This window comes from Macaca mulatta, chromosome 17 (assembly GCF_049350105.2).
Source record: "Macaca mulatta isolate MMU2019108-1 chromosome 17, T2T-MMU8v2.0, whole genome shotgun sequence".
In the NCBI taxonomy this organism is placed as follows: Eukaryota; Metazoa; Chordata; class Mammalia; order Primates; family Cercopithecidae; genus Macaca; species Macaca mulatta.
In genome coordinates, this window is record NC_133422.1 from 20,485,019 (window position 1) to 20,509,368 (window position 24,350).

The 24,350-nt window shown below is 39.6% G+C and overlaps 1 protein-coding gene across 1 annotated transcript; it reads left to right on the forward strand.

Annotated features, from left to right (window-relative positions):
- The first annotated feature begins 75 nt into the window (after positions 1-75).
- Positions 76-24,350, forward strand: WBP4 (WW domain binding protein 4). The gene is made up of 10 exons (XM_015120967.3): positions 76-242; positions 1,194-1,266; positions 3,552-3,614; positions 3,700-3,823; positions 7,374-7,547; positions 10,922-10,968; positions 12,175-12,250; positions 15,438-15,631; positions 20,392-20,555; positions 23,070-24,350. Coding segments are annotated over exons 1-10 (1,128 nt in total). The 5' UTR covers positions 76-240; the 3' UTR covers positions 23,281-24,350.

A 24,350-nucleotide genomic window follows, 5' to 3' on the forward strand; every position in this document is an offset into this window, starting at 1 on the left:
AGCCGGGAGTACCGCCCCTGTAGGGGGAGGGGAGAGGAGGCGATTTCGAACGCGGATTGGATCGTCTGCGCACCCGTAGTTGGGAACGGCGGAACGCTGGTCCCGGGGACTAAGGAAGGTGTCTGGGTAGGAGCGAGGTTCGGGTGGGCCTCGGGCGGCTGGATGAGCCCGACTCGTCCCGCTGAGAGAGCGCGAGTCTGAGTGGAACCCTGGACGACTTGCAGAGCGGCTGGCGCAGTCATGTGAGTTGGGTCTCAGGCCCTGAACAACGAGGTGTTGTTTCTCTGGGCGGCCCCTTCTCGCCCGGGTCTTCCCCTCCTCTCCTCCCGCCCTTCGGCCGGGGGCGTGACGGATGCGTTCTTAACTCGCTCGGGACCGGCCCCAGACCTGCAGGGCCGGTTCTCAGGGCGGGGTAGAAATGTTACCCCGCCGAGCGCCCTGGGGTATGGGGCACGGGCTCTAGGGGGAGGCCGGCGGCCGGTTCAGGGGGCGGGTTGGACGGCCGCGGGTGAAGCGACGCAGTGCTCTCTCCACGACGCTGTCGGGGGTCGCACGCGTCCCTTTGGGCTTCGAAGTCCCTGAACCCTAGGGTATTGTGAAACTGGGGCTGGGCTGCGGCCTCCCCCGCCCACTGGAAGCGGCCAGCCCTGGATAGCGTAATGATTTTTTTTTTTGGTCGGCTGTCTACGAAGTCCCTCGGCTTTTCCAATTCTCTCTTGCTTTGAGGCTCAAGAACAGTTTGTTTTAACTGATAGTCTCGGAGGAACTGCAGTCTTCCCCCAGAGTAGTCTTGTATGTTTTTCTTTTGGTGGGAATAACTTGATTTAAGACAAACTTTATGAGTTTCCTCAGGTCTCCATTACATCAACCTCCCCCAAAGCCAGAAAGGACAAATGTTGTCTAAGATGTTCCTTAGTTTTTCGTAACGATGACGGTAACAAGTGAGGAATTTTTGAAAGCCATCTTATTGAAGGGAGTTTTGTAGTGAATTTGGTACAGACTTTTCCTGCTCTGCTGGCAACAGAATTTCAATTGACTGCTCCAACCAGATAAACAATAAAAAACGGCTGTATATAACAATACAAGATTTAGTAGCAGGGGCATGTATTTCAAAATTTAAAAAATGTAAAGCATGCAAAATTTTACCTTTTTAAGTTTTACATGAGCTTAGCCTTGTTTTCTCCCTTTTTCAGGGCGGACTACTGGAAGTCACAGCCAAAGAAATTCTGTGATTACTGCAAGTGCTGGATAGCAGACAATAGGCCTGTATGATAATTCCGCTATTAGAGATTCTAATAATAATTGTGTTGAATGAAGTACTTTTTTATGTAAACTCAGTTTACAAAGCACTTTTATGCACATTGCTCTTGCATTTTAAAAACATCAAAAGATTTCTGTTTTCTCAGTCCCCTATGAAAGCTGTGAGCCTTCTTCCTTTTCATCAACCTAACTTTGATTATGTATTAAGTGAAATTATTTCTCTGTGGCCTTTAGGGAAATGGGCAATGAGTAGGTCATCTCATTCATGTTTATGAAGCACCTACATCATAACGATAGTGTTCATAGTACTGTCATACACAAAGAATTGTGGAAAGCCTTTAAAATATAAAAGCAACATTTTAGTTTTGTATATTTTCTGCTCTAGAAATAATCAAGTGTATTTAATGCAGAGTTGTATATCTTTAGATGCTTAAATTTGAAAGAACACCATTATGCCCTTTCTCATGAAACAAAGTAACAACTCTGTTAGGTATGTTGTTAGTCTGTCTCATAGTTGAGATCCAGTGTTGAAGATGTAAAGCAAAAAGCACACCACTGATTTTTCTCCCCTCTTGCCTGTCAAAATACTGTGTACCTACCACATAAACACTAAGGTATCTGTTAAATGTATTTTATGTTGATACCCTTTTTACTTGGCAAAGTTGGATGCACAAAGAATAGTAGTCTCATATTTTAATGCTGTGGATTTCTTCTGTAGACGTTTATTTACTGTTATCTGCAGGGTGTTTAGGATTTGGATTTTTTTGATGTTTTGGTCTTTTTGGATAGTTGCTAAAGTTCTTGACTCTTTTATTTTACCTGGGCTATCATTATAAATAAATACCGTGAATTTTTAAAATCACACAAATCACTTAAAGGTCTCTCTTTCTTGGAGGTACCTAGGCTGTAAAATGAATTTTGTGAATTATCTAGAGTAAGTAATCTCTTCCAGTGTAGGATTGGTAATACACATTGAATTGGTAATACACATTGATTTAACCTTTAATTAGTAACAAAGTTAATTTAATTTTGAATGGTCCTTTAATATTGTATTCTTTGTGTAGTGTAATCAACCTTAGGAAACCCAGTGTATGAAAAACAGGAGGATTATCTGCTTTACAAAGTCACACTTTAAAGATGAATTCACGGTAGTATTTTAGAATAGCTCAGTTAATGCATCATATAAGATTTGATTGACAGAACTTATTTTGCAGAGCTTGCCAGGAATTTCTTACTGCATTTAACTAGAAACTTGTAATTTAGGGAGCATTTCTGATTGTTTAAATAGATAATTGCGCTCACTCACCCGCCCCTGTCCCCAGTCATCCAGTTGCCATCACTCCCCATAGGTTATTTTTTTTTCATTTTCTTGCCTATCCTTCCATTGTTTCTACATGCATGTAGACACAAGTTCTTCTTCCAGCATACATAAAAGATAATGTACTGTATATATTGTTCTGAACTATAGTTTTTAAAAATTGAACAGTATGTAACTGGAGCTCTCTTTGTATCTATACATGAAGAGCTTCTTTTTCTCTGTTACTGTAGCCTATGAGAATGTACCATAGTTTAGCCAATCAGTCCCCTAGAGATGGATACTGTATTGTTATTGCAAACAGTGCTGCAGTCATTAAGCTTGTATATATCATGATTTTGTACATGTGCAGGTATATCTATAGAATAAATTACCAGAAATGAAATTGCTGTGTCAAAGGGTAAATGTATTTGTAGTCTTGATGTTGCCAAATTATCTTCCATAGAAGTTGTACATTTTGAACCATTACCACATTGTATAAAAGCGTTTGTTTATAATTTAGGAGGAATCTTAAAATACGTACTTTTCTCCTAATTTTGAGGAATAAAGCAATAAAATAATTGTTCTCTATGTCCCTCCTTACGACAAATAGAGCAATAAAATTCTAAAGGCTTTTGATGTTGAAAGTTGTTTAAAAATCTTTTGGCTTCATGTCGTGTTTGAGTCCTCATTACAATCATAGTCACTAGATTAGTCATCAAGGGTACCTTGTATTTTTCTCCATTAATAAGGTCGTCATGGTTTATTTTAAGAACCAAAGGAAACCTAGTCAGAGGACATAATAATAAAACAATGTCGTTCCCTAGCGTCATTTGATTAAAAGGGCCAGTTTGCATCAAATTAATGTTTTCATCTTTTCTGCCATTCATTTTAATTTTAATTTTCTCATGTTTATGAGAAAATTGTTTATGTTTACTATGAATTTTATGATGTTTATGTAGTTTTCTTTTGTATTTTCTCTTTTTTCATTTTCAAGAGTGTTGAATTTCATGAAAGAGGAAAGAATCATAAGGAAAATGTGGCAAAAAGGATCAGTGAGGTAATTTAGATTGTTTCTTTGCTAATTTTTCTATGCAAATGTCAGTCCTTTATCTCACTTTCACTGTTATGTATGTCTTACATAGATTAAACAGAAGAGCCTGGATAAGGCAAAGGAAGAAGAAAAGGCATCAAAGGAGTTTGCTGCAATGGAGGCAGCTGCCCTGAAAGCATACCAAGAGGATTTGAAAAGGCTTGGCTTAGAATCAGGTAAAAAAAAAAAAAAAGCAGCCAGCATGTTTTAAAAGTAACATCAGAGGTCATGCTAAGTAAGCTTTGATTGTTTCCATAAAGAGGTTATAAACTCAGTATACTCTCAGTGCTTTTATTATGCATCATGGCCCTGTTTAGACTATGGAAGTTTGTTCATGCCCTTTTGTTGTACTTTTAATGTTTTATCTTTTAACACCTTCATTCATAGCAGCCATACTACTTTGGTAATCCTAGCTCTATCCTAGGTAAGTGGTTCATTTCAGAGACACTTTGAGGTTTTTAGGTATTCTCGTTATTTGGCTAAAAGACACTATGCATTTAAAAAGAGGCCCTGCATTATAATTATAATTCACTGTGTCCATATGGTGAAAATTATGAGTCTTGTATATTTATATGGGTGATTATGTAATGAATTAACCTTTTGTGGACAATTTGCAGATTTTACTACTAGAAGGAAGTTCCAGGTGAAAGACATTATTTAACTAGACTGTGTCTATCTTGTCATTGAATTTAGGCTTTAAACTGGGAAGGTTTTGTGAATAATTCTTCCATATCAAATCGATTTTCCTTAAGCCAAGCATATAGCAGATCTCAGTTGATCTTACGTACTGGTTGCAGTCATCAACATGTGATGGTATTCCTCTAATAAAAACAGCTTTCAATTAAGGTTTTAAGCAGAGTACCAGTTAAGTTAATTGGCATTGTGTTCATTAAATAAGAACAGTTGTAGCCAGACTTTAAAAATGTTATCCTGGACATTGGTAATTAAAAGGTGGGAAAGTTGTTTGGTTCCTTGAGGATAAAGCCATATGTTCATTTTGAAAGGAAAAAGGATTTAGGCATTTCTGGAGAGTTAGGAGTAGGTGAAAGTCCAACTATTATCAATTATATGCATTGAGAGATTCCATTATGCTGCCCTTTGAGCAAATAAATTTTACCATTTTATATTTAAATGGATTTTTCTTATTAAATATTATCATTGCCTTGTTTTTCCAAATAGGATATATATTCCTTTAAACATACAAAAATGCAGTACAAAGAAAAGAGATTTTGAAAACTCACTAACTGTTAAGACCTTTTGCAGACCTCTTCTTTTTTTTTTTTTTTTTTTTGAGACAGAGTTTTGCTCTTTTTGCCCACGCTGGAGTGCAATGGCGCGATCTCGGCTCACCGCAACCTCCGCCTCCCGGGTTCAAGCAATTCTCCTGCCTCAGCCTCCCGAGTAGCTGGGATTACAGGCATGTGCCACCACCCCGGCTAATTTTGTATTTTTAGTAGAGACGGGGTTTCTCCATGTTGGTCAGGCTGGTCTTGAACTCCTGACCTCAGGTGATCCACCTGCCTCGGCCTCCCAAAGTGCTGGGATTACAAGCGTGAGCCACCGCGCCCGGCTGCAGACCTCTTCTTTAGATCTTTTTTAAAATTACATATTTTGTGCTGTGGTCTATTTGCCGGTTTTATTTTTTCTCTCAATGATATATCAAATGTATCTTTTCTTTTAAATAATTAGGGAGATAATATCATTTTTATATGGTAGTTAGGAGCAGACTTTGGAGTCAAACAATTTCCTCTTGCTAGTTATAATTTTAGATTATTAAAACTAAATGACATTATGGTATAAATTGCTTACTATGTGAGCACACATAACAAATGTTGAATAAATGGTAGCCACTGTTATTTTGTCTCTGTACTATAATTTATTTAATCTTTTCCTGGTTAACATTTAGGTTGCTTAGCATTTTTCACTAAGATGCATTAAGCATCTTGATGCATGTATCTTTTTACACTTATTTGTCTCTGTAGATTCAGTTTCTAGAAGTTACATTACAGTATCAAAGTGTAAATATATTTTATATTGATAGTTAATACCACATTGTCTCCAGAAATGGACTGATTTACATTTTCACTAGAACAAAAATAAGTTTATTAACCCGTTTTAGGAGTAACTAGCCAATCCTTTGGAAAGTAAAGACATTAAAAACTATTTTTCTCTCTTTTTTTTTGAAGACAGGTCTCGCTCTGTCACCTGGCTGGAGTGCAGTGGCACAATCATGGCTCACTGTAGCCTTGACCTCCCCTGCTTCAGTGGTCCTTCCACCTCAGCTCGCCACCAGTCCCAGCTATTTTTTGGTGGAGACAGGGTCTTGCCATGTTGCCCAGGCTGATCTGGAACTCCTGGCCTCAAGCAATCCACCTGCCTGGGCTTCCCAAAGTGCTGGGATTACAAGTGTGAGCCACCGTCCCCCACCAAAACTACCCATTTTTTCAAACCAGTGTAAATACCTGATCCATCAAACTAATACTGGATTTGGTCATTCTTTTCAGTACTTACCGATCTTCTGCAAAACAACAGAAAAACATTTCTTTGAATATTAGCAAAAGTAAATGTTAATTGGCTGGGTGCTGTGGCTCATGCCTGTAATCCCAGCAGTTTAGGAGGCCAGAGTGGGAGGATTGCTTGAGCCCAGGAGTTCAAGACCAACCTAGCAAGATGGTGAGACCCCACCTCTGCTACGATATAAAAATAAAAAATTAACTGGGCGTGGTGGTACGCACCTGTAGTCCCAGCTACTTGGGATGCTAAAGTGGGAGGATTGCTTGAGCTGAGGAGTTCAAGGCTACTATTGTGGGCTTTGATTGCACCACTGCACTCCAGCCTGGACAACATAAGAAAAAAAAAAGTAAAAGTTATCTGAATTGTCTTTGTAATTGTTGTCCATTTTTCTATTAGAATGTTTGATTCATAAAGGATCTTTGTTAGGAATATTAACCCCTTGCTATATTTATTGTAAATATTTTTTCATTTGTTTTATTTTTTTTTATTTTTGTCATACAGAATATCTTAATTTTTATGTAGTCAAATTTAACATTATTTTACTTTGTGTTCTTTTTGTAACTATCTTTGACCTAGTATTTAATAAAAAAGGGGGAAGAGAGCAGGGAGTGGGAAACAGCTTTGCTTTTTTCCCAAATAATTAACCAGTTAATCTAAAAACTTTCTTTTTAAACATGCTTTCTTTATTTCCATTTTTATTATTTTATTTTTATAGATTTAGGGGGAACAAGTGCAGATTTCTCATATGCATATATTGCATAGTGATGGAATCTGGACTTTTAGTATACCCATCGCCCGAATAGTGAACATTCTACCCAATAGGTAATTTGAAAACCTCTTTTTTTTAATGATCTGTCTTTTATCCTCTTGATATGAAATACCAGCCAACCTGAAGTTGGCCCTGTGTCTGGACTATTCTGTTTCAATTATGTGCTTGCCTATTTCTATGTCAGTTCCACACTGCTGGCTGTATTTTTAACCCATGGTTTTAGAATAAGTTTTAATGGCTGGTAGAACTAAATTCTCCTTTTTCTTTTTATTACAATTTTCCTGCCCTTACATGTTTATTTTTCCGAATGAACTTTATAATAATGTGTCAAGTTCTCAAAAGAATCTTAGGTTTTTGATTGAAATAACGTTAATGTTTTATGCCAACAACAATAAAAAATAGTAGTTAACTATGGCTGCTTTACCCTTCTCTCATCTCTTTAGAAATTTTGGAGCCAAGCATAACACCAGTAACCAGCACTATCCCACCCACCTCTACATCAAATCAACAGAAAGAAAAGAAAGAAAAGAAAAGAAAAAAAGATCCTTCAAAGGGCAGATGGGTAGAAGGCATAACCTCTGAGGGTTACCACTACTATTATGATCTTATCTCAGGAGGTAAGTCATTTAGGCATAAAACTGGTAAAGAACAGTGTCACTAGTAGAATAGAACAATTTATTTTATGTTAGGATTTGTATCTAATATTGGAACATTTTTCATTTTTGCCCCAAAGGTAAGAAAATTATGTGCCCTTTAAAAAGGTACCTTTCTCATAGTAACTAAGTGTCATACTTAGTCAAAGCCTTTAATAATGACTTTCTTACAAATAAACTATAGCTTTATATTTTCTCAATAGTAACTTCTGTAAGTATAAACTACATGGAAATAAAGAATTTTGTGTAGAAATAAGGAATTTGAAGCTGGGCGCGGTGGCTCACGCCTGTAATCCCAGCACTTTGGGAGGCCGAGGCGGGCGGATCACAAGGTCAGGAGATCGAGACCACGGTGAAACCCCGTTTCTACTAAAAATACAAAAAATTAGCCGGGCGCGGTGGCGGGCGCCTGTAGTCCCAGCTACTCAGGAGGCTGAGGCAGGAGAATGGCGTGAACCCGGGAGGCGGAGCTTGCAGTGAGCCGAGATTGCGCCACTGCACTCTAGCCTGGGCGACAGAGCGAGACTCTGTCTCAAAAAAAAAAAAAAAAAAAAAAAAAAAAAAGAAATAAGGAATTTGAAATCCACTTCACAAATTGTAGGGGTACTTGAAATAAAATATTCTACGGTAGAGATTTTCTTTTGGGAGCCAGTAACTGATTTCTTTTTTGTGTAGCTGCCTTGATTGATTTGATATTATTACTGAAAAATGGCATTGTGTATTTTATTGGAAACTGATACCCAACAGAAAAATACACAGTGCCAAGGCCAGGTGTGGTGACTCATGCCTGTGATCCTAGCATTTTGTGGGGCCAAGGCGGGTGGATCACTTGAGGTCAGGAGTTCAAGACCAGCCTGACCAACATGGTGAAACCCCATCTCTACTAAAAATACAAAATTAGGCCAGGCGCAGTGGCTCACACCTGTAATCCCAGCACTTTGGGAGGCTGAGACGGGCAGATCACGAGGTCAGGAGATCGAGACCATCCTAGCTAACGTGGTGAAACCCTATCTCTACTAAAGATACAAAAACTTAGCCAGGCGTGGTGGCGGGTGCCTGTAGTCCCACCTACATGGGAGACTGAGGCAGGAGAATGGTGTGAACTCAGGAGGCGGAGCTTGCAGTGAGCTGAGATTGGGCCACTGAACCCAGGAGGCGGAGCTTGCAGTGAGCGGAGATTGGGCCACTGTACTCCATCCACAGAGCGAGACTCCCTCTCAAAAAAAAAAAAAAAAAAAAAAAAGGCCGGGCGCGGTGGCTCAAGCCTGTAATCCCAGCACTTTGGGAGGCCGAGACGGGCGTATCACAAGGTCAGGAGATCGAGACCATCCTGGCTAACACGGCGAAACCCCGTCTCTACTAAAAACACAAAAAATTAGCCGGGCGAGGTGGCGGCGCCTGTGGTCCCAGCTACTCGGGAGGCTGAGGCAGGAGAATGGCGGGAACCCGGGAGGCGGAGCTTGCAGTGAGCTGAGATCTGGCCACTGCACTCCAGCCTGGGCAACAGAGCGAGACTCCGTCTCAAAAAAAAAAAAAAAAAAAAAAATTAGCCGAGCGTGATGGTGCATGCCTGTAATCCCAGATACTTGGGAGGCTGAGGGAGGAGAATTGATTGAACCCGGGAGGTGGAGGTTGCAGTGAGCCGAGATCACACCATTTCACTCCTGTCTGGGCAACAAGAGCGAAAGTCCATCTCAAAAAAAAAAAAAAGAAAAAAAAATACACAGTGTCATTTTACAGTAACAATATCAAAAGCATCTTTTTGTTTTTCCTAAAAACTAAATGTATTTGGGGTTTTTACTCTATATATATTTTGGAATAAATTAATACACTTATTCTACATTTATGTAGCATCTTACTCTCCAGAGTCATAAAATTTAGTGACAGAAGCTTGATACAAGGAGGAATTTTAAAGTGCTGTAATAGAAGTGTAATTAAGATTATATGGGAACTCATAATAATGTTGAATTCATTGTGATTATGTAGCTTTGAGAGATTATCATAGGAGTTACTTTAGAGCTGATCTCTAAATTAAGATAAGGACGTCAGGAATGATGCCTTACTCACCATTTTATCCCTAGCACCTAACTTAGTGCCTGGCATAGTGCAGACACTCTGTGTTTTGATTAAAGAAGACTTCAGTAGATTATTCAGAGGTACAGAATGCAGACAGAACAATATGAACCGCAAAAAAGGTTTGAAAGTACTGGGAAATAGTGGTCGAGGTAAAACATGCAGTTGTTTGAAGACATCTTAGTAGAGTTAGACTGGAAGGTAAACTGGGGCCATATTATGGAGGGCTGAGAGAATGATGGCGCCATTTACTTAGATATGAGATACAGGAACCAAAAATAAGTTTAATGGGGACAATAATGAATTAGATATGTTGGATATGTTGAATTTGAGGTACCTACAGAATATTCATATGACAACTTTTGGTAGCTGATTGATGGTTACAGTGTGGAGTTGAGCAAAATTGAGTCTGGGGATGTAGATAATATGTTAACCTTTAGGAGTATATGAGATCACAAGCAGAGAGAATAGAGCAAGAAGTAAAGAAGGTGAGTGTTACATATATTAAAGGAATGGATAGAAGAAAAGCCAGCAAAAGAAGGTTAAGAATGCTAGGAAGGTAGGAAATAAGATCAGAGAGTTAATCATGAAGAAATCCTTGGGCTAACAATCTTACTGTAATGACTATTATCATTAGGATCATAATTACCTTTGGACTATGTAGAAATATTAATCTGTTAGAGTTTGCACTGAGCTTTAAGTGACATGCATATTGTAGTTTAGCAATGAAGATACCATAAATGATGATGTACTAGCTATTAGAAGTCTTTGTCAAATTCCCTTAGAAACTATTCTTTCTTTTCTCCCTTCAATGTTTATTGCTTGCTTCTTTTTTTCAAATGCTACTTTATATTCTCTTCCTCTCCATGATACATGTTTTTAATTTCTGCATACTAGTTGTTCCTCTTCTGAGTCCTTACTCAGTTTATCTCTTAATCTCCCTTGCCCCAAAATATCAAAAGGCCTTTGAAACTTATCAAACCTGAATTCTATGAAACCTTTATGAGAAGCCCTGCCTGGCTCTAAAATTCCCGTGGAAGTTCCAATAACTTCTAATCCCTTGTTCTGTCCTTTCTTCTTGGTTACATAGCATTCACATAGATTCTCTGTACTGGGGTGTATGTTCTGTTTTACTTTTCAAATATGTGTTAAACTGTAGACCTGTAGTGTTTTGTACATAATGACTGTAAGTTTTGTCCAAATTTTTTGGAAAGTATTTTTTTAAAGCAAAAACATTTTATAAATGCAATATATTTTGCTTTAAGCATCTCAGTGGGAGAAACCTGAAGGATTTCAAGGAAACTTAAAAAAGGTAACTGAAGCATGTTAATAGTATTTTTGTTTTATTCTTTAAAGTGATTGGTTTCTTGGGGTTTTGTAGAGGTTTGTTAAAGCAACTTTACTTACAAATACTCCACTCCCTCCACCCCGAAACTGTGTCCTTTTTTTTTCCCATAATGCTTTTGTTAGAAGGTTGAATGGAGATGAAATAGTGGTATCTGGCCGGGCGCAGTGGCTCACACCTGTAATCCCAGCACTTTGGGAGGCTGAGGCGGGTGGATCACGAGGTCAGGAGTTAAAGACCAGCCTGGCCAAGATGGTGAAACCCCATCTCTACTAAAAACTACAAAAAAATTAGCCAGGCGAGGTGGCAGGTGCCTGTCATCCCAGCTACTCAGAAGGCTGAGGCAGGGGAATCGGTTGGACCCGGGATGGCAGAGGTTACAGTGAGCCGAGATCGCACCACTGCACGCCAGCCTGGATAACAAAGTAAGACTCTGCCTCAAAAAAAAAAAGAGTACTGATATCTATCCAAAAACAGCATTCAGGGCAAATATTAGTTGGTTTGCAGTCAGTTGCCATTCACATGTGGCTGTCCATTTGGAAAGAACTGTTCCTGGCTTTCAAAGGTGAGACATTCAGTCCTTGAAAGTTGGTTCATTATTAGCAAAAACCAAGCTTCCTGGCCATCATTAGTACTACCACCCCTAATACCCAGGTATATTAGTCAGTTCTTGCATTGCTATAAAGAAATACTTCTGAAACTAGGTTTAAGAAAAGGTTTAATTGACTCACAGTTAAACGCAGGCTATACAGGAGGCTTGGTGGCATAAGCTTCTGCAGAGGCTTCAGGAAACTTAAAATCATAGCAGAAGGCTAAGGGAAAACAGTCACATCTTACGTGGCCAGACCAAGGGAGCAAGGGGTTAGCCGGGAGGTGCCACACACTTTTCAATGACCAGATCTCAGGGGAACTTGCTCACTATTTCGACAGCAGCACCAAAGGTGGATGGTGTTGAAACCATGAGAAACCACCCCTGTAATGCAGTCATCTCCCACAAGGCCCCATCTCCAACATGGAGGATTACAATTCTATATGAGATTTGGGTGGGGATGCAGATCGAGATATCACCAGGTGTCAGGAGGAGAGGCAAGGGTGGCTGACTCTGTCTGAGTTATTCAATAGAAATTCATCATGGTTATCCTCAGTTTATGCTGGGTTTTTTCCTCCTATTAGACAGCAGTGAAGACCGTTTGGGTAGAAGGTTTAAGTGAAGATGGTTTTACCTATTATTATAATACAGAAACAGGAGGTAAGTATTACCTTTGATTATCTTAAGTATTTAAAATTGTACGTGGAACTGCTTATTGACCTGCTGATTAATCATCTGAACTTGGAAATTTTAGTATATGATAAACATATTTGTATAGCAAACATGAGTTATTTTTTGTAAATTAAAAACAATACAGTAGAAAAGCAAAAAGATTTCTATTCATGTTATATTGTGCTGTTCACCAATGTTATTCTCAGTTGATACTGCATTCACAAACTTAAAAATAGAATCATTTTAGCTTTCTCTGATATTACTATTTTTATAATTATTTTAGAAATACAGTCATTACAGCCGGGCGCAGTGGCTCAAGCCTGTAATCCCAGCACTTTGGGAGGCCGAGACAGGCGGATCACGAGGTCAGGAGATTGAGACCATCCTGGTGAACCCGGGAAACCCCGTCTCTACTAAAACAAAAATACAAAAAACTAGCCGGGCGCAGTGGCGGCGCCTGTAGTCCCAGATACTTGGGAGGCTGAGGCAGGAGAATGGCGTGAACCCGGGAGGTGGAGCTTGCAGTGAGCCGAGATCGCGCCACTGCACTCCAGCCGGGGGACAGAGCAAGACTCCGTCTCAAAAAAAAAAAAAAAAAAATTACAGTCATTACCTTGGAAAGTAGCTTAGAGATCATCTAGCCCAACTTGCCTTTTCCTTTTAAAAAATAAAACTGTGGCTGGGCACGGTGGCGCATGCCTGTAATCCCAGCACTTTGGGAGGCTGAGACAGGTGGATTACCTGAGGTCAGGAGTTAAGCAACCAGCGTGACTAACATGGTGAAACCCAGTCTCTATTAAATACAAAGAAATTAGCTGGGTGTGGTGGCGCATACCTGTAATCTGAGCTACTTGGGAGGCTGAGACAGGAGAATCTTGTACCTGGGAAGTGGAGGTTGCAGTGAGCCGAGATCGCACCATTGTACTCCAGCCTGGGCAACAAGAGCAAAACTCTGTCTCAAAAACAAAAAAAAAAGTAGGCCGGGTGCAGTGACTCACGCCTATAAGCCCAGCACTTTGGAAGGCCAAGGCGGGCGGATCATCTGAGGTCAGGAGTTCGAGACCAGCCTGACCAACATGGTGAAACCCCTTCTCTAGTAAAAAATTACCCAGGCATGGTGGTGGGCACCTGTAGTCCCAGCTACTTGGGAGGCTGAGGCAGAGAATCGCTTGAACCCAGGAGGCAGAGGTTGCAGTGAGCCAAGATCGCACCACTGCACTCCAGCTTGGGTGACAGAGCAAGACTATCTCAAAATAAAATAAAAAATAAAACAATCTATTTAGTAGTGTCTAACAAATTAGTAAAAGTGAAAATTTAAAAATGTGTCAGTTGCATAAATACTTAATGAAGCATGCATAAATACTAATTGTTATCTAAAACTTTAAAATTAATGTTTCATCTAATTTAACATAAACTGCTATAACATTAATGTGACTTTAGGAGAGGTTTGTTTTTGTTTTTTAAATTCTGTTATCATTAGCTCATTGCATAGCATTAAATCTTTTAGGAAGAAAAGGCCCTTTTAACTTCCAAGTAGATATTTAACCTGCCCAGTTACAGCAATGTTTATATTCCAGTACAATTGAAGGTTGGGATTTTTATACATATAAAATAGTATAGTGATACAATGTAGCTTTAGAGTTAGATCTGAGTTCAATGCACAGCTTCTTTCCTTACCAGTGATGTGACTGTGGGCAAGTCACTGAGCCTATATAGTCACTCTTCAGTGAAATAGAATAAACATATGTGCTCTGTAAGGTCATGAATGTCGTATGTCATAAAATTCCATGAATGTCGTATGTCATAAAATTCCAATAACAGTGCTTGGCACATAGTAGGTGCTTAATAAATTACTTGTTGAACTGGCGCAGCAGCTCACACTTGTAGTCCCAGACCTTTGGGAAGTCAAGGCAGGCAGATCAGTTGAGGTCAGGAACTCACAATCAGCCTGGGCAACATGGTGAAATCCCGTCTCTACTAAAAATACAAAAATTAGTTGGGCATGGTGGCACTTGCGTGTGATCCCAGCTACTCAGGAGGCTGAAGCAGGAGAATCGCTTGAATCTTGGAGGTGGAGGTTGCACTGAACTGAGATCACGCCAAGTAAATAAGTAAAAATAAAATAATTTCTTGAAAGTCATATTGTTACTTGTGTGAAATGTGGATAAGGAAAAGTAATGTTTTTCATTAACCCTGCCAAGAACTCTGTATTAATTAAGGTACCATATATATTGATTTGCCTTGAATGATTACAGTTTATTCCTGGACCAGAATAATTATTAACGGCAGCCCTTTTCACTCTTAAGCTCTCCCAGTTGAAAATAGGTAATTAATTACGAGGTAATTAGAAATATTACTGTTTGCTTAAAACCCAATGAACCACTGGATGGCAGTAGAGTTAGTCAATTGAGATTCCCACTGCTGCCCCCCCACCACCAAACCACCATATAAAAATGAGAACTTAATACCCAGTGCTTCACAATGTAATTTCACTCGATGAAAATCTTAGGAATTTTTTTTTTTTTTAATTGAGACAGGGTCTTGCTCTGTTGCCCAGGCTGGAGTGCAGTGACATGATCATGATTCACTGCAGCCTCTATTTCCTGGGCTCAAGCAGTCTTCCCATCTCAGCCTCCTGAGTAGCGGGGACTGCAGGAACATGGCATGATGCCTGCTAACTTTTTAATTTTTTTAGAGACAGGGTCTTGCTATGTTGCCCAGGCTGGTCTCAAACTTCTGGGTTCAAGCAATCCTCCTACCTCGCCTTTTCAAAGTGTTGGGATTACAGGCATAAGCCACCACACTGGGGCCAGGAAAAGAAATCTCTGTGATAAGTAAGTTTCAGGAAATCTCTTGTTTGCTCATTATCAGTATGTTTCCTGAAATTGGTGTCAGATAAATTGTGAACCGTTAGAAATCTCACCCCGTTCTTAGGTCTCTCATTCCATTGGAGTTACAGTTTATACATCTAGTAAATCCAGGCTGTTTGAAGTCAATTTCTGAAAGATACAAGAGCAAGAGGTTTGGGAACTCTTATTATCTTCTTGATCAAGAGATAATATGAAATTAACATACAGTATTGTCATTTAATAGTGTAAGTGATAAAGGTTATGTTGAAATTACATCTGAATAGAATTAATAACTAAATAACCTGACTTTAAAATGTGTTGAACAGAATCCAGATGGGAGAAACCTGATGATTTCATTCCACACACTAGTGATCTGACTTCTAGTAAGGTCAATGAAAATTCACTTGGCACCCTAGATGAATCCAAATCATCAGATTCGCATAGTGATTCTGATGGGGAACAGGAAGCAGAAGAAGGAGAGGTCTCTACAGAGACGCAAAAACCAAAAATAAAGTTTAAGGTAGGTTTTTTATTTTTACTCTTCACATCAAATTTTTTTTTTTTTTTTTTTTTTTTTTTGAGATGGAGTCTTGCTCTGTCGCCCAGGCTGGAGTATCTCGGCTCACTGCAACCTCCACCTCCCGGATTCAAGTGATTCTCCTGCCTCAGCCTCCCGAGTAGCTGGGACTACAAGCGCGTGCCACCACACCCAGCTAATTTTTTGTATTGTTAGTAGAGACAAGGTTTCACCGTGTTAATAACCAGGATGGTCTCAATCTCCTGACCTCATGATCTGCTCGCCTCAGCCTCCCAAAGTGCTGGGATTACAGGTGTGAGCCACCACACCCAGCTGATATCAATTTTTGAAAAGCTCTACAGACCTTAAGTCTTCTGATAGAACATAGAAATTAAGACATATTTTGGCAAGTGGATAAATAAAACTGGAAACACTCAGGAGCCCATGAGTCAAAGCAGAGAAGACACGTTATTAGCATTGAGCAATGGTTGCAATTGTTGGCCTGAGAAGTGTAGGAAAATTGAAAAGTTCCTACATACCTAAGCTACACCTAGGATCTTGTCATTGCCTACAGTTTCTCTACCAACTTCACAAATCTTGATGGAACTTAGATTAAGGGTTATGTCCAGTTTACAGAGGAGCAGCAGCAAAGCCTTCGTTGTAGTTGCCATCTCACAATGATTATAGCCAGCCAGATTTAGGTAATCTGGTATCCAACTTAGGATAGAAATAATTAATTTCTGTCATCAAAATTAATGTATTCCAACAACAACAACAAAAAATACAGAACCCTGCTGAACATAGATGCAAAAATCTTCAGCAAAATATTGGCAAACTGAATCTAACAGTACATCAGAAAGATTAATACACCATGATAAAGGGATGCTTTATTCCAGGGATGAAAGGATGGTTCAAAGTATGCAAATCAATAAATGTGATTTACCATATAAACAGAATTAAAAACAACCATATAATCAGCTCAATAGATAAAAAGCATTTATTAAAATTCAGCATCCTTTCATGATAAAAACCTTCAGCAAACTAGGCACAGAAGGAACATACCTTATAATAATTAAATAATAAAAGCCATATATGAGGCCAGACACTGTGGCTTATGCCTGTAATCCCAGCACTTTGGGAGGCTGAGGCAGGAGAATCGATTGAATCTGGGAGGCAGAGTTTGCAGTGAGCTGAGATCGTGCCACTACACTCCATCCTGGGTGACAGACCGAGACTCTGTCTCAAAAAAAAAAAAAAAAGCTGTATATGATAAACACACAGCCAATGTTATACTGAATGGGGAAGCATTGAAAGTATTCTTCTTAAGAACTGAAACAAAGCAAGGATGCTCACTTTAACCACTCCTTTTCGACATAATATTGGAAGTCCTAACCTGAGCAGTCAGGCAAGAGAAAGAAAGAAAAGGCATCCAAATTGGGAAAGAGGAAGTCAGACTGTCTCTGTTTGCTGATTAAATGATCTTAGTACCTAGAAAACCCTAAAGAGCTCTCCAAAACACACCTGGATTTGGTAAGTGACTTCAGTCATGTTTCAGGATACAAAATCACTGTACAAAAATCAGTAGCATTTGTATATACCTGTATCTATACAATAATGGTAAAACTGAGAACCAAATAAAAAACTCAATCCCATTTGTGATAACTCCAAAAGGAAAAAAATCTAAAAATCTAGGAATACATTTAACCAAGGAAGTGAAAGATCACTACAAAGTGAACTACAAAACACTGATTGAAGAAATCATAGATGATACACACAAATGAAAAAATACCTCATGCTTATGGGTTGGAAGAATCAATATCACTAAAATTACATACTGGCCAAACCAATCTATAGATTCAATACAATCCCTATCAAGTTACCAACTTCATTTTTCACAGAATTAGAAAAGCCAATCCTAAAATTCATGTGGAACCAAAAAAGAGTCTCAATAACCATAGCAGTCCTAAGCAAAAAGAACAAAGGTAGAGGCATCACATTACTAGACATCAGACTATACTCCAAGACTTTCGTAACCAAAACGGCACAGTACTGGTATAAAGATAGACATAGATTGATGGAACAGAATAGAGAACCTGAAATAAAGCCACATACCTACAACCAGCTGATCTTCAACAAAGTCAACAAAAATATACACTGGGGAAGGGATACCCCATTCAATAAATGATGCCGGGAAAACTGGCCAGTCATATGCAGAAGAATGAAACAGGACCCCTACCTCTCACCATGTACGAAAGTTAAGATGGATTAAAGACTTAAATGTTTAAAGATCTGAAACTATAAAAACCCTAGAAGGAGGCCAGGCATGGTGGCTCACGCTTGTAATCCCAGCACTTCGAGAGGCTGAGGTGAGCAGATAACCTGAGGTCGACAGTTCAAGACCAGCCTGACCAACATGGAGAAACCCCATCTCTACTAAAAATAGAAAATTAGCTGGGCATCCTGGCACATGCCTGTAAGCCCAGCTACTCGAGAGGCTGAGTCAGGAGAATCGCTTGAACCCAGGAGGTGGAGGTTGCAGTGAGCTAAGATCGTGCCATTGCACTCCATCCTGGGCAACAAGAGTGAAACTCTGTCTCAAAAAAAAAAAAAAAAAAAAATTCTAGAAGGAAATCTAGGAAAAACTAATCTGGTCATTGCCCTAAGCAAAGAATTTATGACAAAAGTCTTCAAAAGTAAACACAAAAACAAAAATAGACAAATGGGAGGGACTTAATTAAATTAAAAAGCTTATGCACAGCAAAAGAAACAATTAACAGAGTAAATAGCCCACATATTGGGAAAAACTATTTGCAAACTATGCATCCAACGGACTAATATCCAGAATCCGCAAGGGACTCAACAAGAAAAAAACTCCATTGAAAAGGGGGAAAAGGACATGAACAGGCATTTTTCAAAAGACACACAGATGGCCAAAACACGTGAATAATGCTCAATATCACTGATCGTCAGAGAAATGCAAATGAAAATCACAATGAGATACCATCTTATACCAGTCAGAAGGCTGTAATCAAAAAGTCAGAAAATGTCTGGATGCAGTGGCTCATGCCTGTAATCCCAACACTTTGGGAGGCTGAGGCTGTCAGATCATTTGAGATCAGGAGTTCAAGACCAGCCTAATCAACATGGTGAAATTTCTTTTACTAAAAATGCAAAAGAAATTAGCCGAGTGTGGTGGCGCATGCCAGGAGAATTGCTTGAACCTGGGAGGCGGAGTTTGCAGTAAGCCAAGATCATGCCGTTGCACTCCAGCCTGGGTGACAGAGCGAGACTCCATCTCAAAAAAAAAAAAAAATTAAGAAAACAGATACTGGCAAGGATGCAGAGAAAAGGAAACACTTATACACTGTTACTGGGAATGTATGTTAGTATAACCTTTATAGAAAACATTTCTCTGGCCGGGCGCGGTGGCTCAAGCCTGTAATCCCAGCACTTTGGGAGGCCGAGACGGGCGGATCACGAGGTCAGGAGATCGAGACCATTCTGGCTAACACAGTGAAACCCCGTCTCTACTAAAAATACAAAAACTTAGCCAGGCGAGGTGGCAGGCGCCTGTAGTCCCAGCTACTCGGGAGGCTGAGGCAGGAGAATGGCGTAAACCCGGGAGGCGAGCTTGCAGTGAGCTGAGATCCGGCCACTGCACTCCAGCCTGGGTGACAGAGCGAGACTCCGTCTCAAAAAAAAAAAAAAAAAAAAAAAAAAAAAAAAAAAAAAAAAAAGAAAACATTTCTCAGAGAACTAGAAGCAGAACTGTTACTCAATCCAGCAGTCCCACTTCTGAGTATCTACCCAGAGGAAAAGAAATCATTAAATAAAAAAAGACACCTGTACTCATGTTTGTAGCAGCATTGTTCACAATAGCAAAATGTTGAAATCTATGTAAGTGTCCATCAGTGGAGAATTGGATAAAAAAATGTGTGTGTATATATATATACACACACACACACACACACACACACACACACCATGGAATACTACTCAGCCATAAAAAATGAAATGATAGCTTTTGCAGCTATGTGAATGGAACTGGAGGCCATTAATCTAAGTGAAATAACTGAAAGTCAAATACTACACGTTCTCACTTACAAGTGGGAGCTAAACAATGGGCACACATGGACATACAGAATGGACTAATAGATAGTGGAGACCATAAAACGTGGGAGGGTGAGAGGGAGTTGAGTTGAAAATCTATCTATTGGGATTGTTCACTATTCAGGTGATAGATACACTAAAAGCCCAGACTTCACCATGACATATATATGTAAGAAATCTGCATTTGTACCCCCTAATTATTTTTAAAAAGGTAAATTATACAAAAAGGGAAAAAATTACGAAATACAGATAGGCAAGAACAAACTCCCTATACTCTTGCCACCTCCCAGAAAAATTCAACAGAGGCACAATTATAAAGGGAGTCACTGTTGGATATGCAAGTAAAGTAAGAAAGCAGAAAAGAGGAGAAGTTAAGAGAACCCTGTTTATATGTCCTTAATTGTAGAATTTAAGACATTAAGGTGATGATTTAGGGAGCCTTTGTCATAGTATATCAACATTTCAGACATGGAAAACCTAATCAAGCAGTAAAGTTCTATGTGTATTTATTGTGTTATGTGCAAATTTAAATTGAGTTAGTGAATTATTTATAAATCTATAACAATACCTTTAAAAGCCTTAGTTAAAGTAGTTTTATTTTCGTCCTGGTAGTTTTGCTTTAACTGTATTATTTCTTGGCTTTTACATTTTAGGAAAAAAATAAAAATAATGATGGAGGAAGTGACCCAGAAACACAGAAGGAAAAAAGTATTCAGAAACAGAATTCATTAGTTTCAAATGAAGAAAACTCTAAAACTTTTAAGAAATCAAACCCATATGGAGAATGGCAAGAAATTAAACAAGAGGTTGAGTCTCAGTAAGTACCTGGAGCTTTAATCTCACTGTTATTACAAGTGATTTTACATCCCAGTACTTCCCTAAATTGCAGTAAGTAATTTCAAGGATGCTGTGCTTATTAAAAGTATAGCTTGAGGCCAGGTGTGGTGGCTCACGCCTGTAATCCCAGCACTTTGGGAGGCTGAGGTGGGCGGATCACAAGGTCAAGAGATGAGACCATCCTGGCCAACATGGTGGAACCCTGTCTCTACTAAAAATAGAAAAATTAGCTGGGTGTGGTGGCATGTAGCTGTGATCCCAGCTACTCAGGAGGTGGAGGCAGGAGAATCGCTTGAACCCAGGAGGTGGAGGTTGCAGTGAGCTGAGATTGCGCCAGTGGACTCCAGCCTGGCAGCAGAGCAAGACTCCGTCTCAAAAAAGAAAAAAGAAGTATAGCTTGGCCGGGTGAGGTAACTCACACCTGTAATCCCAGCACTTCAGGAGGCCAAGGCAAACAGATCACCTGAGGTCAGGAGTTCGAGACCAGCCTGGCCAACATGGCAAAACTTTACCAAAAAAAAAAACAACTTAGCAGGGAATAGCAGCACACATTGTGTTCCCAGCTACTTGAGAGGCTGAGGTAGGAGGATCACTTGAGCCCAGGAGGTTGAGACTACAGTGAGCCATGTTCACACCACTACACTCCAGCCTGGGCAACAGAGTAGGACCTTGTCTCAAAAAAAAAAAAAAAAAAAAAAACAGCCGGGCGCAGTGGCTCAAGCCTGTAATCCCAGCACTTTGGGAGGCCGAGACGGGCGAATCACAAGGTCAGGAGATCGAGACCATCCTGGCTAACATGGTGAAACCCCGTCTCTACTAAAAAAACAACAAAAAAAAACTAGGCGGGCACCTGTAGTCCCAGCTACTCCAGAGGCTGAGGCAGCGTAAACGTGGAAGGCAGAGCTTGCAGTGAGCTGAGATCCGGCCACTGCACTCCAGCCCAGGCGACAGAGCGAGTCTCCATCTCAAAAAAAAAAAAAACTTGTAAAAAGTAAATAGATAAACAAATATTGCAGCAACTCAAGTATTACTCAGCAAAGTACATTTCTATAGGATTCAGTGTTGCTATTTAGTTTTATAACTTAAAACAGCCTATGATAACTGATAGCAAAGAAGGTCCTTGATGGCCAGGCAGGTGCAGTGGCCCACATCTATAATCCCAGTACCTTAGGAGGCTAAGGCAGGAGGTTCACTTGAGCCCAGGAGTTGGAGGCTGCTGTTAGCTATGATGGCACTACTGCACTCCAGCCTGGGAGACAGAGCAAGACCTTGTCTTAAAAAGAAAAAATCTGGCCGGGCGCGGTGGCTCAAGCCTGTAATCCCAGCACTTTGGGAGGCCGAGACGGGCGGATCACAAGGTCAGGAGATTGAGACCAGCCTGGCTAATACGGTGAAACCCCGTCTCTACTAAAAAATACAAAAAACTAGCCGGGTGAGGTGGCGGGCGCCTGTAGTCCCAGCTACTCGGGAGGCTGAGGCAGGAGAATGGCGTAGACCCAGGAGGCGGAGCTTGCAGTGAGCTGAGATGCGGCCACTGCACTCCAGCCTGGGCGACAGAGCGAGACTCCGTCTCAAAAAAAAAAAAAAAAAAAGAAGAAAAAATCCTCGGAATAGACTGCCTTCTGCAGAGCTCCATTCTCCAAATAGGATGGTACGTGTTTTTCAACAGGTTTTATGCTCTCAGCTACTTAGAGTTAAACATAACGATCTATCTGGTCCATGTTCCAAAATCTCATAGATGAGACTGATGGGTGTGATGTGACTAACTTGCTCTTTCACGGACCAGTTGACTACCTAGGGAGTACAGTACTGTGATAGGCTCTTTTTAATCAGGTACTGATATCAGGACCACTCAACTGATTATTTATAACTAATCATGTGGATGGTTGAAGGGCTAGTTCTTAGAAAAGGAGTGCTAGGCATACAGCTCCATTCAGTCTTCTACACAAGGAAAATGAGATCTCAATTCACTGCAACCTCTGCCTCCCAGGCTGAAGTGATCCTCTCACCTCAGCCTCTCAAATAGCTAGGACTATAGGCACATGACACCATGCCCAGATAATTTTTGTATTTTTTGTAGCAATGAGGTTTCACCATGTTACCCAGGCACATCTCGAAACTCCTGAGTTCAAGTGATCCTCCTGCCTCGGCCTCTCAAAGTGCTGGGATTACAAGCGTGGGCCATTGTGCCCAACCGCCTTATCCCTTTACTTGTACTGCTTATATATAAGACCAAGCATTTTCTTAGATAATGCATCCTTTGTGCAACAGGAATAAATCAATACATAGACCTTCTCCCGGCATTTATCCACCTGAATAAGTGCTCAATATCTTAAATAATATTGTAAAGTCAGTATTTTAAAGTAATTCCTGCTCCAAAATGAGCAACTTCTAATGTATTTTCATTAGAAAGCTGATCTTGGGGCATTGGTTATATGAAAATGTTTGTCTTACCCTGTCAATTACTGGTTTTATTTTAACTCTTTATTTCCAGTGAGGAGGTAGATTTGGAACTTCCAAGCACTGAAAATGAGTATGTGTCAACTTCTGAAGCTGATGGTGGTGGAGAACCCAAAGTGGTATTTAAAGAAAAAACAGTCACTTGTCTTGGAGTTGTGGCAGAAGGAGTGGCCCCAGTCTTCAAAAAGAGAAGAACTGAAAATGGAAAATCTAGGAATTTAAGGCAACGAGGTGATGATCAATAGTTGCAGGAGAGCTTTTTGTATATGCTTTTAGGACAGAATGGAGACTTATACATCCAAAGTTTATCTGTGTGTGTTTGTAAGTACTTTGATGCTAAAAATTTAGATTTATTCTAAATGTATTTGATGTGAATTAAAATAAATATTTTTTCATGTGAAATTTATTTTGGTTCCTAAAATGGAAGCCTACCACATTGCATTGTAATACAGTGTATTATGTTCTGTGTCTAAAAATTGCTAATTAAGTCATAATTTAAGATGCTATGTATCTGTTATTTAAAACATGGAGAAACAGGGCCTTTATTCCATTGGTATTCATTTGAACATATTTATCCTGCATTGAAAATGCATTACTTTTGCACATTGATGTTAACTGTTGTCCAAATAAGTATCAGAGTACATGAGAAGATTCACAGCCCAGTGATGATTTGGTTCTGAGGCTGATGTAAAAAATGAATGCATATTGGCTTACCTTACTCAATTTAAAGTCAAAAGCCAACAACCAGGAGCAGCTCAGGTACTTCAGAGGTGCTTAATAATGGAGTGAAAACTGGACCAGAGGTGGAAATGTATATTTGCCCCAGTTCACTTCAAAGCAGCAAACGTTTAAGCATTTTACTTTGAACCAGGCATTGTGTTAGGAATCCAGGGATAAAGATGAATGAAATGTATTTCTATTCTTCAGTAGTTCACATTCTAGCATATTCCCTTTTTCCCCCAGTCATGCACTCTTTTTAGCAGCCTTATATGTACTAGAAAAGATTTTTTAAGGTTTATTTAAAGCTGTGTAGATGAAGACTTGATCTAAAATAGTATAAGGTCTCCGGCTTCAGTAAAAGTTTTTAGTGTTTACTTAAATTAGTAATTTATCACTTTCTGTCTGGTTAAAATGTCTTAAAAAGAATTTTCTTATTTAATCCATTTAGTAGTTACCTCCTTTTTACTTTTCAAATTCACAAAATTATATTTCTCATAAATTGTATAGTATTTAACTTTTGATAGTTAATATTTGTCTTTTTAAGATTACTAGTGTACATGTAAAAAAATAGCTTATTAAAAACTTTGTCAAAGAA